The sequence below is a fragment of the Neoarius graeffei genome, chromosome 8 (assembly GCF_027579695.1).
Source record: "Neoarius graeffei isolate fNeoGra1 chromosome 8, fNeoGra1.pri, whole genome shotgun sequence".
Lineage (NCBI taxonomy): Eukaryota > Metazoa > Chordata > Actinopteri > Siluriformes > Ariidae > Neoarius > Neoarius graeffei.
In genome coordinates this window covers 16,571,164-16,584,792 of record NC_083576.1, presented here as the reverse complement: position 1 = coordinate 16,584,792, position 13,629 = coordinate 16,571,164, and the positions used below count along the sequence as shown (strand labels likewise).

At 41.6% G+C, this 13,629-nt stretch overlaps 1 protein-coding gene across 4 annotated transcripts in view; it reads left to right on the top strand.

Moving 5' to 3' along the window:
• The window catches only part of fmr1 (fragile X messenger ribonucleoprotein 1), a 56,658-nt gene extending 48,277 nt beyond the window's left edge, over positions 1 to 8,381 (top strand). For 2 of the 4 annotated variants that reach the window (XM_060927384.1, XM_060927385.1), the window contains exons 15-16: positions 3,971 to 4,081; positions 4,260 to 8,381. In XM_060927384.1, the coding sequence (XP_060783367.1) occupies positions 3,971 to 4,081; positions 4,260 to 4,427 (279 nt within the window). In that variant the 3' untranslated portion in view covers positions 4,428 to 8,381. The remainder of the gene's footprint in view (positions 1 to 3,970; positions 4,082 to 4,259) is intronic. The other 2 variants (XM_060927386.1, XM_060927387.1) reach the window with 1 other exon arrangement.
• Positions 8,382 to 13,629: the final 5,248 nt, after the last annotated feature.

Below are 13,629 nucleotides of genomic sequence, written 5' to 3'. Positions count from 1 at the left end.
TCGCAACATACCAAGCTATACTTCAGCATCCTTTTTCCAGGCCAGTTCCATCAATCCTAACTTGATTCTTTGCGATTTCGTGGTTCCCAGGTATTCAAAGAAGGGGTCCCAGATCCGGTAGGATAAAAAAGATTTGTCTTTAAGGCTGTGGAGAAGGCTTCAGAAGGAATAATACTTGTCACAGTCTGTAGCCACTGATTAAGAGTGGGACCTTTATCAGAAATCCACATGCGTTTCTGAGCGGAGTTCAGCAGAATACGTGAAAGTTAGCCGGTAATTCATCATTTCGTACCAGGAGGCAAGTCCTCGCACCAATATATAACGGGCGCTTGAAACCGTTAAGCTGTTAAATTCTTGCAGTCCAATACTTTTGGATATGAGGTCGGTTCTACAGACAATGGAAAAAATTAACCGGCAATAGATTGACATTTAATACAAACATCTGAAAGATTTGGCTTCATTCTGTGTCTGGCTTCAGGAGTAATATAAAGCCTGTGTAAAATCTTAAACTGCCTCTCCCAGGCTGAATTAGATGCTCGGGAACTAGAAGGCTGGCTCTGCGATGCACTCCCGGCCTCTGGATCGATTGTATCAGATTCCCTCCCGCCTTTAACTTTTTGTCCAAATAATCCGCGGTGAGGCTGCGGAATATCTTATACAGCCGCTTAGCAAAGGATTTAAACTGCATCTCGTCTTTTAACAGAGACTCAGTTGGGAAAATGGCAAAACCGCCAGAGAACGCTTTTAATTCAGTAAAATGCTTAATTAAAAAATAAAAATAAAAAAATCTGAATTTGTCATCTTTGGCGAATTTCTGTAAGTACCCCTTGCGGCAGAACAAAAAAAAAATCCATGCACTGGAGTCTGATCTGATCCAACCCATGTGCCATTGAGTCACAAATCAAGGGGGTGGAGACAACTGTGTGTTAAGTGCGTTTTCATGACGTACAGTGTCGTGTTTTGGGTTAGGCTTAGACTTGGAGAAGGAGTTGGATCACATCCAGCTCCAACCCTTGGACTTTTGGTTTTGCTGGGAGAGGGATCTCAGTTTCTGTGCTGTAAGAGGAATACTTCTGGCTGCTCTGTTGTAGGAAAATAAGCAGCTTCAGGTTAGTAGCAGTAACGGCGCTTTACATCCGGCTCCATTACACCAGCATGTCGTCGGTGATTTGCCGATAAACAATACCCTCCAAGAGTTTTATTCCTTGGTGCAGTGGTTAACCCTGTCGCCTCACAGCAGGAAGGTTCCGGGTTCGAATCTCACAGCTGACGGGGGCCTTTCTGTCTGGAGTTTGCATGTTCTTCCTGTGTCTGCGTCAGGTGCTCCGGTTTCCCCCCCCCACACAGTCCAAAGACGTGCAGATGAGGTAAAATACCCAGCCACTGGGGTTGGACAAGCCAGTGCATACTTGGTGCCAGTCCCAAGCCTGGATAGATTGCATCAGGAAGGGCATCCGGTGTAAAAACCTATGCGAGATCAGATCTGCTGTGACAACCCGTAATGAGAGCAGCCGAAAAAAGATGATCTGTGTGATTTTTAGTTTCTTATCCATTGTGTTAGTATTAGTCATTGTTCCCATGTCTGGCAAGCTACAGGTTTCCTCTGGATGTTACTTTGCTGTCGTTTAAAATATAAACAATCGGGAAAGGGTTAGAGCTTTTAATGTTGATTGGATGATTTCATATCATCCCAATTCACTGGGACAGGTAATCACAGAAAAGGATGGAATGTGTGAGAGAACGAAAGAGAGTACCAAAGTACAGTAAATAAATGTTCTGACTCAGGCTTTCGTCTAAACCGGGGAACAGGGGCGCCGCGCCCTCTTACTCTCGGAGTGCGCCCTCTTACCGAAATGCCGATTGAACCCCAAGTCACACTTAGGCCATGCACTTACAGTGGGGCAAAAAAGTATTTAGTCAGTCACCAATTGTGCAAGTTAAAAAGAATGAGAGAGGCCTGTAATTTTCATCATAGGTATACCTCAACTATGAGAGACAAAATGAGAAAAAAAAATCCAGAAAATCACATTGTCTGTCTGATTTTTAAAGAATTTATTTGCAAATTATGGTGGAAAATAAGTATTTGGTCAATAACAAAAGTTCATCTCAATACTTTGTTATATACCCTTTGTTGGCAGTGACAGAGGTCAAACGTTTTCTGTAAGTCTTCACAAGGTTTTCACACACTGTTGCTGGTATTTTGGCCCATTCCTCCATGCAGATCTCCTCTAGAGCAGTGATGTTTTGGGGCTGTCGCTGGGCAACACGGACTTTCAACTCCCTCCAAAGATTTTCTATGGGGTTGAGATCTGGAGACTGGCTAGGCCACTCCAGGACCTTGAAATGCTTCTTACGAAGCCACTCCTTCGTTGCCCGGGCGGTGTGTTTGGGATCATTGTCATGCTGAAAGACCCAGCCATGTTTCATCTTCAATGCCCTTGCTGATGGAAGGAGGTTTTCACTCAAAATCTCACGATACATGGCTTCATTCATTCTTTCCTTTACACGGATCAGTCGTCCTGGTCCCTTTTCAGAAAAACAGCCCCAAAGCATGATGGTTCCACCCCCATGCTTCACAGTAGGTATGGTGTTCTTTGGATGCAACTCAGCATTCTTTCTCCTCCAAACACGACAAGTTGAGTTTTTACCAAAAAGTTCTATTTTGGTTTCATCTGACCATATGACATTCTCCCAATCCTCTTCTGGATCATCCAAATGCTCTCTAGCAAACTTCAGACGGGCCTGGACATGTACTGGCTTAAGCAGGGGGACACGTCTGGCACTGCAGGATTTGAGTCCCTGGTGGCGTAGTGTGTTACTGATGGTAGCCTTTGTTACTTTGGTCCCAGCTCTCTGCAGGTCATTCACTAGGTCCCCCCGTGTGGTTCTGGGATTTTTGCTCACCGTTCTTGTGATCATTTTGACCCCACGGGGTGAGATCTTGCGTGGAGCCCCAGATCGAGGGAGATTCAGTGGTCTTGTATGTCTTCCGTTTTCTAATAATTGCTCCCACAGTTGATTTCTTCACACCAAGCTGCTTACCTATTGCAGATTCAGTCTTCCCAGCCTGGTGCAGGTCTACAATTTTGTTTCTGGTGTCCTTTGACAGCTCTTTGGTCTTGGCCATAGTGGAGTTTGGAGTGTGACTGTTTGAGGTTGTGGACAGGTGTCTTTTATACTGATAACGAGTTCAAACAGGTGCCATTAATACAGGTAACGAGTGGAGGACAGAGGAGCCTCTTAAAGTTGTTACAGGTCTGTGAGAGCCAGAAATCTTGCTTGTTTGTAGGTGACCAAATACTTATTTGACCAAGGAATTTACCAATTAATTCATGAAAAATCCTACAATGTGATTTCCTGGATTCTTTCCCCCCATTCTGTCTCTCATAGTTGAAGTGTACCTATGATGAAAATTACAGGCCTCTCTCATCTTTTTAAATGGGAGAACTTGCACAATTGGTGGCTGACTAAATACTTTTTTGCCCCACTGTATATGCTACTGCACAACATGCAATCTTTCTCAAAACGATCTTTTCTCCGTGAAAACATCCCAGCAACACCACGTGACAATGTGTCTGATCATCAAATACGTTATAATTACTCCAAAAATACTCCAATCATAGTAGATACACCGCCAGACGGTGCAAAAACAATCCGAATTGGCGTTTTCCAGACTGAGGCGCCATGTTGTTTACTTGTCGCGGCTGCTCTCGCGAGATTTGACATGGGTTACATACAAGGTCAGCTGACTTGTAGAGCGAGCGTTCTCGAGACTGAATGACCTTTCACTCACCAGCACGGGAGTTTTTGACAGAAGTAGTTCGCGAGTTGTTTTTGTTGACACTTGGGCATTTAAAGATGTCATCCCGCGGCACGAAGCGGAAGAAAGCCAAAGACTGTCCAAGACAGAAGAAGATTACTTCTTTCTTTTTCAATGTTGACAAACAATTTGTTACAATTTCCCTCTCAGATAGCCTCAGAATGTCCCATTGGAGCCTCAATTTTTCAAAGGCTTCGCACGGCGGAGGGGGGGGACGGACAACCGGCACCATCCCCCCCGTCACTTCGTTCCCTCGCTATGGTGAGCACCCTCATACTAGATTTTTCTAGAAAAAACCCTGTAACGCAACTAATTGACCACAAATAACGAGCGTAAGAAGAGAGGTGCGGGTTTGTGCGTGATGTTGGTGTGTATCAGTTGGGCTGTGATCATCTCCTGCCTTCTTTCTTTCTTTCTTTCTTTCTTTCAATCTTCACAGATTCGCGTCGACAGCAATAACGAGAGGAGCGTCCACTCCAGCCGAGGCCCTCAGGGGCCCAGTGGCGATTCCACCGGGCCCCGACAGAGGAGCGTCAAGGAGCGAGGGTTAAAGAAAGAGAAGCAAGAAGGGCAAGACAGCCAGGTCGTCATGAACGGCGTGTCGTAATTGAAAATCCCCTGTGTCTAATCTCCCAAACAGCTCCACCGTTCCAGAAGCTTCTTTCATTAGAGACACATTAGGCCAAAGAGAACCAGGTCAGTAGGGCTTAAGAGGAGAAAAAGAGAGAAAGGAAAAAATAAATAAATAAATACCCAGACGTGACATCAAGCACATTTTGTAACTGTTAACGGGGGTACTAGACAAAAACGTCTCTGCTGTCTCTGAATTTTGTAGTCTGCATTGATTAGAGGTGTAGAGGTGTCAGTCTCTAAAATCGAAAGTTTTGTAATCAACTTTCTAGGCAACTAACAAAGCTGTGGGTGTATTAAAAAAAAAAAAAGTGTGTTTTATTTTTATTTTTTTTCCCCTCCCCTTGCACGTCAGGGGGGACGTCAGATTTGATTCAAATGTGTGCCATTTCTTGTGGCAAGGTTTTTTTTTTGTTTTTTGTTTCCCCCCTACTCTTTTGGTGTCTGATTGTTATTGAGCCCATCATGATGTGAGGTTCCAGCCACACTGCTTAAAAAAAAAAACAAAAAAAACACAAGTAGACATAAACTAGATGATCTGTGCCTTTAACTAGTGGGATAGTTTCTGAATTTGGATCTCTAAATCAGGGAAGATGACATGGATTCTGCATAATCTCAGCCAGTCAGTGAAAATAAACCATGGTGCATCATGTACAGTACTTCACCTGTGACATTTTTGGTACATCTAAAGGGCAACTCATAATCGTTGGGGTTTTTTTTTTGTTTGTTTGTTTGTTTGTTTTGACTGTGTAAAGGTGAGCTCGTCCTGACAGCCTGACACTTGAGGCGATTTATATTGATGTACTTAATTTGTGAGGTATTTGATGAATTAAGTGAGGCATAAGTTAGCTTTTTAGCTGCCGTAGTCATCTTGTTTTTCAAATAGTTTTGTTCTTTTTTTAATTTAAAAAAAAAAAAAAATTTTTTTTTTTTTTTTTTTTTGCTTCCTAGTATGTACCCTCCAAACTTTTAAAGCGATGCTTACAGGGAGAAGGTGAAATTTCATCATAAGCCACGTCCTGTTGCCCCCCCCTTGTGTTTACTCCACTTTCATGTTCAGGTGTAAAAAGCACTGATATCAGATATTGCTGTAAAAGCTTCATTATCGGTAACGGCGTACGTATTGTACATGACGTGCTCGCTGTTATTTTGAAGTTACGATTGAACTTTTCAAGCGTGCACTTACTTACGTTTCGTGTTCCTCGGCAACTACTTCTTCGTTTTAAAGATGTACGCTTGTAACAAGACGGGCGAATCGTGTACACCCTCATCGTAACGATCATAAACTTTTTTTTTTTTTCCCTCATTTTGACTCTGCTGTATTTTTCGCTTCAGGAGGGAAGATGAAGGAGATGCGACATTGAGTTTGATATAAAGCTGTGCTACCTGATCCGTGCTTGTGCATTTCCTTTTTAGTTTACAGTTTAGAGGTTTAGACGAGTGTTCTACACCCGGATGTTTTCTTTCTTTCTTTCTTTCTGATAAGGTTTGTTTCATTTAATTTAATTTTAATTTTTTTTTTTTTTGGGAAACCTACTGTGACGCTAACCCTAGTAGTCCTTTTCTCCGCTCTGTACAGCTGTAACAGTAACAGTTCATTTTCTACTTGCTATCTCCTGCTAGAACTATCTTTACCAGTAATGATGAGTCAGACCTAATTGTTGCAGCTTGAACCACAATCTCTTAACTTTATTTGCCTGAATCGACATCCTGCGACAAATAAGACTGAATGAAAGCAGTGAACATCAGCCTATACAGTTATACATAATAATTGAGCTGTTAATACCAATTGTCTGGCTCAAATGGGCAAGATGTACTGTAGAGAGACTGGAATCTGGGTAATAAAACTATAGCTCTCAGCCTAGATATCCAGTACGGTCTGCTGTTTTTCCCCTTAATTAACACACCTACTGTGAACCTCCTCATAAATACTGTATAAATGCACTGCACTATTATATGACTAGATACAAGTGCTCACCATCAGAAATGAAGTTACCAAACTGTTGTTCTCCTTCACGCTGTGGTGGTAACATCAAAGCTACATAACCTTTTGTACCTTTTTAGTGTGTGGGTTTTTTTTTTTAAATAATTCACCTTTCCAGGTGAAAGAATATATATTATACATACAGGACCCTTTTTTTTTTTTTTAATTCCCAATGGAATAAAATCCTGTGTTCTATTCCCTTCTAGCGGGTTTCATTCATTTGGTTTGCTAGCATGCGATATTGTTCGCATATCTCTTATCACTACCCAGTGGAGAACGAGCGTTGAATATGGCTTACGATATCGCATGACTGTCAAGACATGACGTAAAACTTCGGTGCCAGCAGGAGACTGAGACAATTTGTAAACAAATATGGCCGCCGGGTTTGCTTCGTTAAATATGGAAGATTTTGAGAGAATTTTGGAACAAAGACGCGTCGAACACCCGAAAGGAATGTGTATGGATGATAATATTGGCTGGGTTTAAAAAAAATTTTTTTGTTCGTGGTATATCCGATATATTCCATTGAGCTACTCGTCTTCGACTCGTTCAATATCATGCTAGCCGAATGGAATATATCTGATCTACCATGAAAAGCAAGGTCAGCCAATATTATGTAATGTATGCCTTTCAGATAATTACATTCCTGGATCTACGATCAACCTTTTACTCTTGACTCACCACGTGGCCCCTCCCAGGTAAAACATGACGTACTTTACATACCACAGTACAAAAGGTGTTACCTTAAAGGTACCGCCACCTCAGCGATAAGGAAATGAACCTTTATTTCTGCATGATGTATTGTAGTTTAATCATGTAAGAGCTTTGTAGTTTGACTAAAATATGCCAGACAAACCTGTAGACTGGCAAAATGTTATTTTAGCACACCTTAATCTAATCCTTTACGGTATATAATGTTCAGGTTTAGTATTTAAATGCTGTAGTGCATTTCTAATACTTTTTACAGAACAATTGAATATTTTAAATGTTGTTAAAGATGAATTCGATAATGGTGTCAGGTTTTATTTGTGTGTGTGTGTGTGTGTGAGAGAGAGAGAGACGGTCTGTTTCAGAATTAATAAATTATTATTGTTATTACTACGACTACTACTGCTACCAATTTACCTTTTGTATTTACATGGTAATTTTTAGTAGTAGTAATTAATAATAATTTTACTATCTAATTTATGATGCTTATTAATTACTAGTCTTTACGAACATTTTTGTCTTATGACTGCTTCATCTCAATGTAGTAGTAGTAGTAGTAATAATTTACTGTGTAATGCATTATTTTGGATTTTTATTGTTCATTTTCTTAATGAATTAGTGAGTCTTTACTAACTTTTTTATTTTATTTTATTTTTAGTTTTATGACTGCATCTCGGATGATGATGATTTATTATTATTATTATTATTAACCCAAGCAGTAGGTGTGTTAAACAGGGAACTTGCCCGTTTCTGCCAGACTCCAAACAGAGAACGACAGTTAGGAGTTTCTTCTCAGTCTCTTTTCGCAAAACTCATACAAGGCTCGATTTGTGACAGTCTGTTAATGCAAAGTTTAAAAAAAAATGTTCTGAAAATCTTAAATGTTGCCAAGCAGGCTGTTTCCGAGGTATCTATTTTTCAGACTGTGTATGAGTTTACAAAAACACCAATTTCTTAGGAAAAAAAAAATCATCTCTCGCTCATATTGTTAGGCTGGTGTGAAAATGAAATAAATTAATTATGAAATACAATTAACCAGACGGGGGGAAAAAACCAAGATAAACTGTAGATACTGAACCAAGGTAGACCGACCTTGTATGTTACTGCACTTTGGGTAAGAATTTCTTTGTACATAAATAGCAAGACAGACTGGGTTTTATGTTGACATTGTTTGGTTATAGTGCAATATATTTTGTATGCAAGCAGTTTCAATAAATAAAGGTTGATCTTCCTCTGCAAGCTGAAGTGTGTTTTTTACTCTTTGAAAGTGAGCTTTAGGGCTTTGACATGCCATATATTCCGGGGGGTGGGATTGTGAAATAATTGGCACAGTGGTGTAGTGGTTCGCACTGTTGCCTCACAGCAAGAAGGTTCTGGGTTCGAGTCCAGTGGCTGACGAGGGCCTTTCTGTGTGGAGTTTGCATGTTCTCAGTGTGTCTGCATGGGTTTCCCCCACAGTTCAAAGACGTGGTTAGGTTAACATGGGCTGAAGTGCCCTTCAGCAAGATACCTAACCCCTTACAGCGCACGGGTAGCAGTTGTGTGGCTGCCCACTGCTCTGCGTGTGTTCACTGCTTCAGATGGGTTAAATGCAGAGGATGAATTTCACTGTGTACTTGAGTATGCGTGTGATAAAGGCTTCTTAAATAATCCAGCTGTAATTAATGTGCTGTTCACTTTCCTCTCCACATGATGGCGCCCTTGCAGCAAGAACTGCAATAAAATGGCTCTCGTATCTGTTGCTGACATTTTCACCAGTTCATGGTAAATGTGGACGTGTATACTAATGTAAAGCGAGAACATCTCATCTCATTATCTCCAGCCGCTTTATCCTGTTCTACAGGGTCGCAGGCAAGCTGGAGCCTATCCCAGCTGACTACGGGCGAAAGGCGGGGTACACCCTGGACAAGTCGCCAGGTCATCACAGGGCCGACACACAGACACAGACAACCATTCACACTCACATTCACACCTACGGTCAATTTAGAGTCACCAGTTAACCTAACCTGCATGTCTTTGAACTGTGGGGGAAACCGGAGCACCCGGAGGAAACCCACGCGGACACGGCGAGAACATGCAAACTCCGCACAGAAAGGCCCTCGCCGGCCCCGGGGCTCGAACCCGGACCTTCTTGCTGTGAGGCGACAGCGCTAACCACTACACCACCGTGCCGCCCGAGAGAACATTTTGTCATCATTTTATAGAAATGTAATGTATGATATAATTACAGAGATGACATTCTTAAATCTGATTGGGCAGAAGGTGTACAGCAGCTATGATGAAAGGAGCAAGGTTAATAATAAACTAAAATCTAGCGTCATTGTCTGATAAATTGATATGGATTTTTATTCTCTTAGGGGATGTTTTGTTTAATGTTTATGAAAGGAGTCTCCAATGTTGCTTCTTTGAATAACTTTTGTCACATGTACACTTAAGCACACGATAAAATTCCTCCTCTGCATTTAACCCATCTGAAGCAGTGAACACATAGGTGAGCAATGAGCGCACACACACACCCAGAGCAGTGGGCAGCTATGCCCACTTCAGCCCAAGGCTGCCATATGTTAACCGAAACGCATGTCTTTGTGACCATCAATAAGTTTTAAACTATAGGAAAGTGTTCAGGACTGATAGCGTTGTGCTTTCTGGGTAACATGATGGGCTTTAACAGCTTTTATTAAACAACAGGAATGGGATTTTCCTGACTATTACATTTCTTGTGGAAATGCACTTGCAAACGATTTACAAATGGATTTGTCCAGATCTAAATAATTAAATAATATTGAGTGGTATGTCCGATATCTTCCATTTAGCTAGCATGATCTTGAACGAGTCGAAGACGCAACTTTCTCTTTCAAAATTCTCTCGTATTTAACGAAGCAAACCTGGCGGCCATGTTTGTTTGCAAATTGTCACAGTCGCTCGCTAGCGCGGAAGTTTTACATCTCCGACGTGTGACATGTTGTCTTGACATCCATGTAATATCGTAAACCATATTCAACGCTCATTCTCCATTGGGTAGAGTGACATAATACATGTAAGATAAGCGATATGCGAACAATATTGTGTGCTATTAAACCAAATGAATGAAACCTGCTAGAAAGGAATAGACCACATGGTTTTATTCCATTGAAAAAGTGTCCTGTATGTATAATAATGTCCAATATTATTGTATTTATACCACATGTGATGCAGCGCTTACTATTTGTTCCAGGAAGAAAAGTGATTTATTGCTCACGCGCACTGTGATCTGGATGATGCCTACAGGATTTCGGAATAGGTTTAGTTTTTTGTTTTTGATCACACCACCACCTCGAACACTTGGTTGAACCGTGACGTCTTTGCTGAGGATTGGATTTACATGTCCAAAATGATTCACTTAATACGTATTCCTTTTCTATCTTTTGGCGTTCTGACTGTTGATTGGAAAAAGAGCAGATCTTCAACAGTACAGTTTTGCTGATCTTCTGCCCACTATTCTTGGGTTTCACGTGACGTCACATCCGCCTCATTAGTTATTCAAAACTTTAGCTGGTGGTCTACCAAAGCTCAGTGGACAAAGTGTTTGTATGAAGAATGTGCATTGCTCGTATGATATGATTAGATTAGATTAGATTCACTTTATTCATCCCACATCGGGGAAATTCACATGTTACAGTAGCAAGAAAATGTCAAACAGATAACAAATAAAACTGAAATAAAAATTAGACAACCGAAGGATTAAATACAGAGGGCTATTTGCATTATCTACCGTGAAAAAGTATAGAAAAATTGCCTTATTGAGAGGCTCGGAAAAATTGCACATTACAGGTAGACTGTGTGTGTGTGTGTGTGTGTGTGTGTATACAACCCCGATTCCAAAAAAGTTGGGACAAAGTACAAATTGTAAATAAAACCGGAATGCAGTAATTTACAAATCTCAAAAACTGATATTGTATTCACAATAGAACATAGATAACATATCAAATGTCGAAAGTGAGACATTTTGAAATTTCATGCCAAATATTGGCTCATTTGAAATTTCATGACAGCAACACATCTCAAAAAAGTTGGGACAGGGGCAATAAGAGGCTGGAAAAGTTAAAGGTACAAAAAAAGGAACAGCTGGAGGACCAAATTGCAACTCATTAGGTCAATTGGCAATAGGTCATTAACATGACTGGGTATAAAAAGAGCATCTTGGAGTGGCAGCGGCTCTCAGAAGTAAAGATGGGAAGAGGATCACCAATCCCCCTAATTCTGCGCCGACAAATAGTGGAGCAATATCAGAAAGGAGTTCGACAGTGTAAAATTGCAAAGAGTTTGAACATATCATCATCTACAGTGCATAATATCATCAAAAGATTCAGAGAATCTGGAAGAATCTGTGCGTAAGGGTCAAGGCTGGAAAACCATACTGGGTGCCCGTGATCTTCGGGCCCTTAGACGGCACTGCATCACATACAGGCATGCTTCTGTATTGGAAATCACAAAATGGGCTCAGGAATATTTCCAGAGAACATTATCTGTGAACACAATTCACCGTGCCATCCGCCGTTGCCAGCTAAAACTCTATAGTTCAAAGAAGCAGCCGTATCTAAACATGATCCAGAAGCGCAGACGTCTTCTCTGGGCCAAGGCTCATTTAAAATGGACTGTGGCAAAGTGGAAAACTGTTCTGTGGTCAGACGAATCAAAATTTGAAGTTCTTTATGGAAATCAGGGACGCCGTGTCATTCGGACTAAAGAGGAGAAGGACGACCCAAGTTGTTATCAGCGCTCAGTTCAGAAGCCTGCATCTCTGATGGTATGGGGTTGCATTAGTGCATGTGGCATGGGCAGCTTACACATCTGGAAAGACACCATCAATGCTGAAAGGTATATCCAGGTTCTAGAGCAACATATGCTCCCATCCAGACGACGTCTCTTTCAGGGAAGACCTTGCATTTTCCAACATGACAATGCCAAACCACATACTGCATCAATTACAGCATCATGGCTGCGTAGAAGAAGGGTCCGGGTACTGAACTGGCCAGCCTGCATTCCAGATCTTTCACCCACAGAAAACATTTGGCGCATCATAAAACGGAAGATACGACAAAAAAGACCTAAGACAGTTGAGCAACTAGAATCCTACATTAGACAAGAATGGGTTAACATTCCTATCCCTAAACTTGAGCAACTTGTCTCCTCAGTCCCCAGACGTTTACAGACTGTTGTAAAGAGAAAAGGGGATGTCTCACAGTGGTAAACATGGCCTTGTCCCAACTTTTTTTTAGATGTGTTGTTGTCTTGAAATTTAAAATCACCTAAATTTTCTCTTTAAATAATACATTTTCTCAGTTTAAACATTTGATATGTCATCTATGTTCTATTCTGAATAAAATATGGAATTTTGAATCTTCCACATCATTCCATTTTTATTTACAATTTGTACTTTGTCCCAACTTTTTTGGAATCGGGGTTGTGTGTGTGTGTGTGTGTGTGTGTGTGTGTGTGTGTGTGCGCGCACATAAAAATAGTTTAGGGCCTATATTATTGCACATAATTGCATCGATGAGAGATGGCAGAGGTAGTAGTGGTGAAGTAGTGCAAATTAAACGACAAACAGGTTATTGGTGCTACGTTACAAGTTGTGGGTGTTATACAGTCTGACAGCAGTAGGTATGAATGACCTGCGGTATCTCTCCTTCTTACACCGTGGGTGCAGCAGTCTACTCCTAAAAGAGCTGCTTAAAGCCCCCATAGCCTCATGTAGGGGTTGAGAGGGGTTATCCATGATTGAGGTCAGCTTGGCTAACATCCTCCTCTCACCCACCACCTCAATGGAGTCCAGAGGACAGTCCAAGACTGAGCCAGCCCTTCTGACCAGTTTATTAAGTTTCTTCTTGTCCCTCTCTGAACTTCCACGGCCCCAGCAGACCACAGCGTAGAAAATCGCTGAAGCTACCACAGGGTCATAAAAAGTCCTAAGCAGTGTCCTGCACACACCAAAAGACCTCAGTCTTCTTAAGAGGTGGAGATGACTTTGGCTGGCCCTTCTTGTACAGGACATCTGTGTTAGTCCAGTCCAGTTTGTTGTTGAGGTGAACACCCAGGTATTTGTACTCCTCCACGATCTCGATGTCCAAACCCTGGATGTTCACTGGTGCAATTTGGGAAACCGTCCTTCTGAAATCGATCACCACCTCCTTTGTCTTGCTGGCGTTGATGCGCAGGTGGTTCAGTTCGCACCAGGCGACAAAGTTCATGATGACCTCTCTGTACTCCAGATCATCCCCCTCTGACACACGTCCAACGATGGCTGTATCATCAGAGAACTTCTGGAGGTGGCAGTATGGAAAAATGCCTTACGCTTGCGTCGTTTTAGGTTGTTTGAATCGATCAAACCGTGAAACTGCTAGTTTCTTCAGGGTTCCCTGTGAACTAATAAAAAAAAAATGGCTGAACGAACACAAGATTTCACAAAAAGACGTCGAGAAAGGTGGCTTTTGAACCTCTGTGAAAT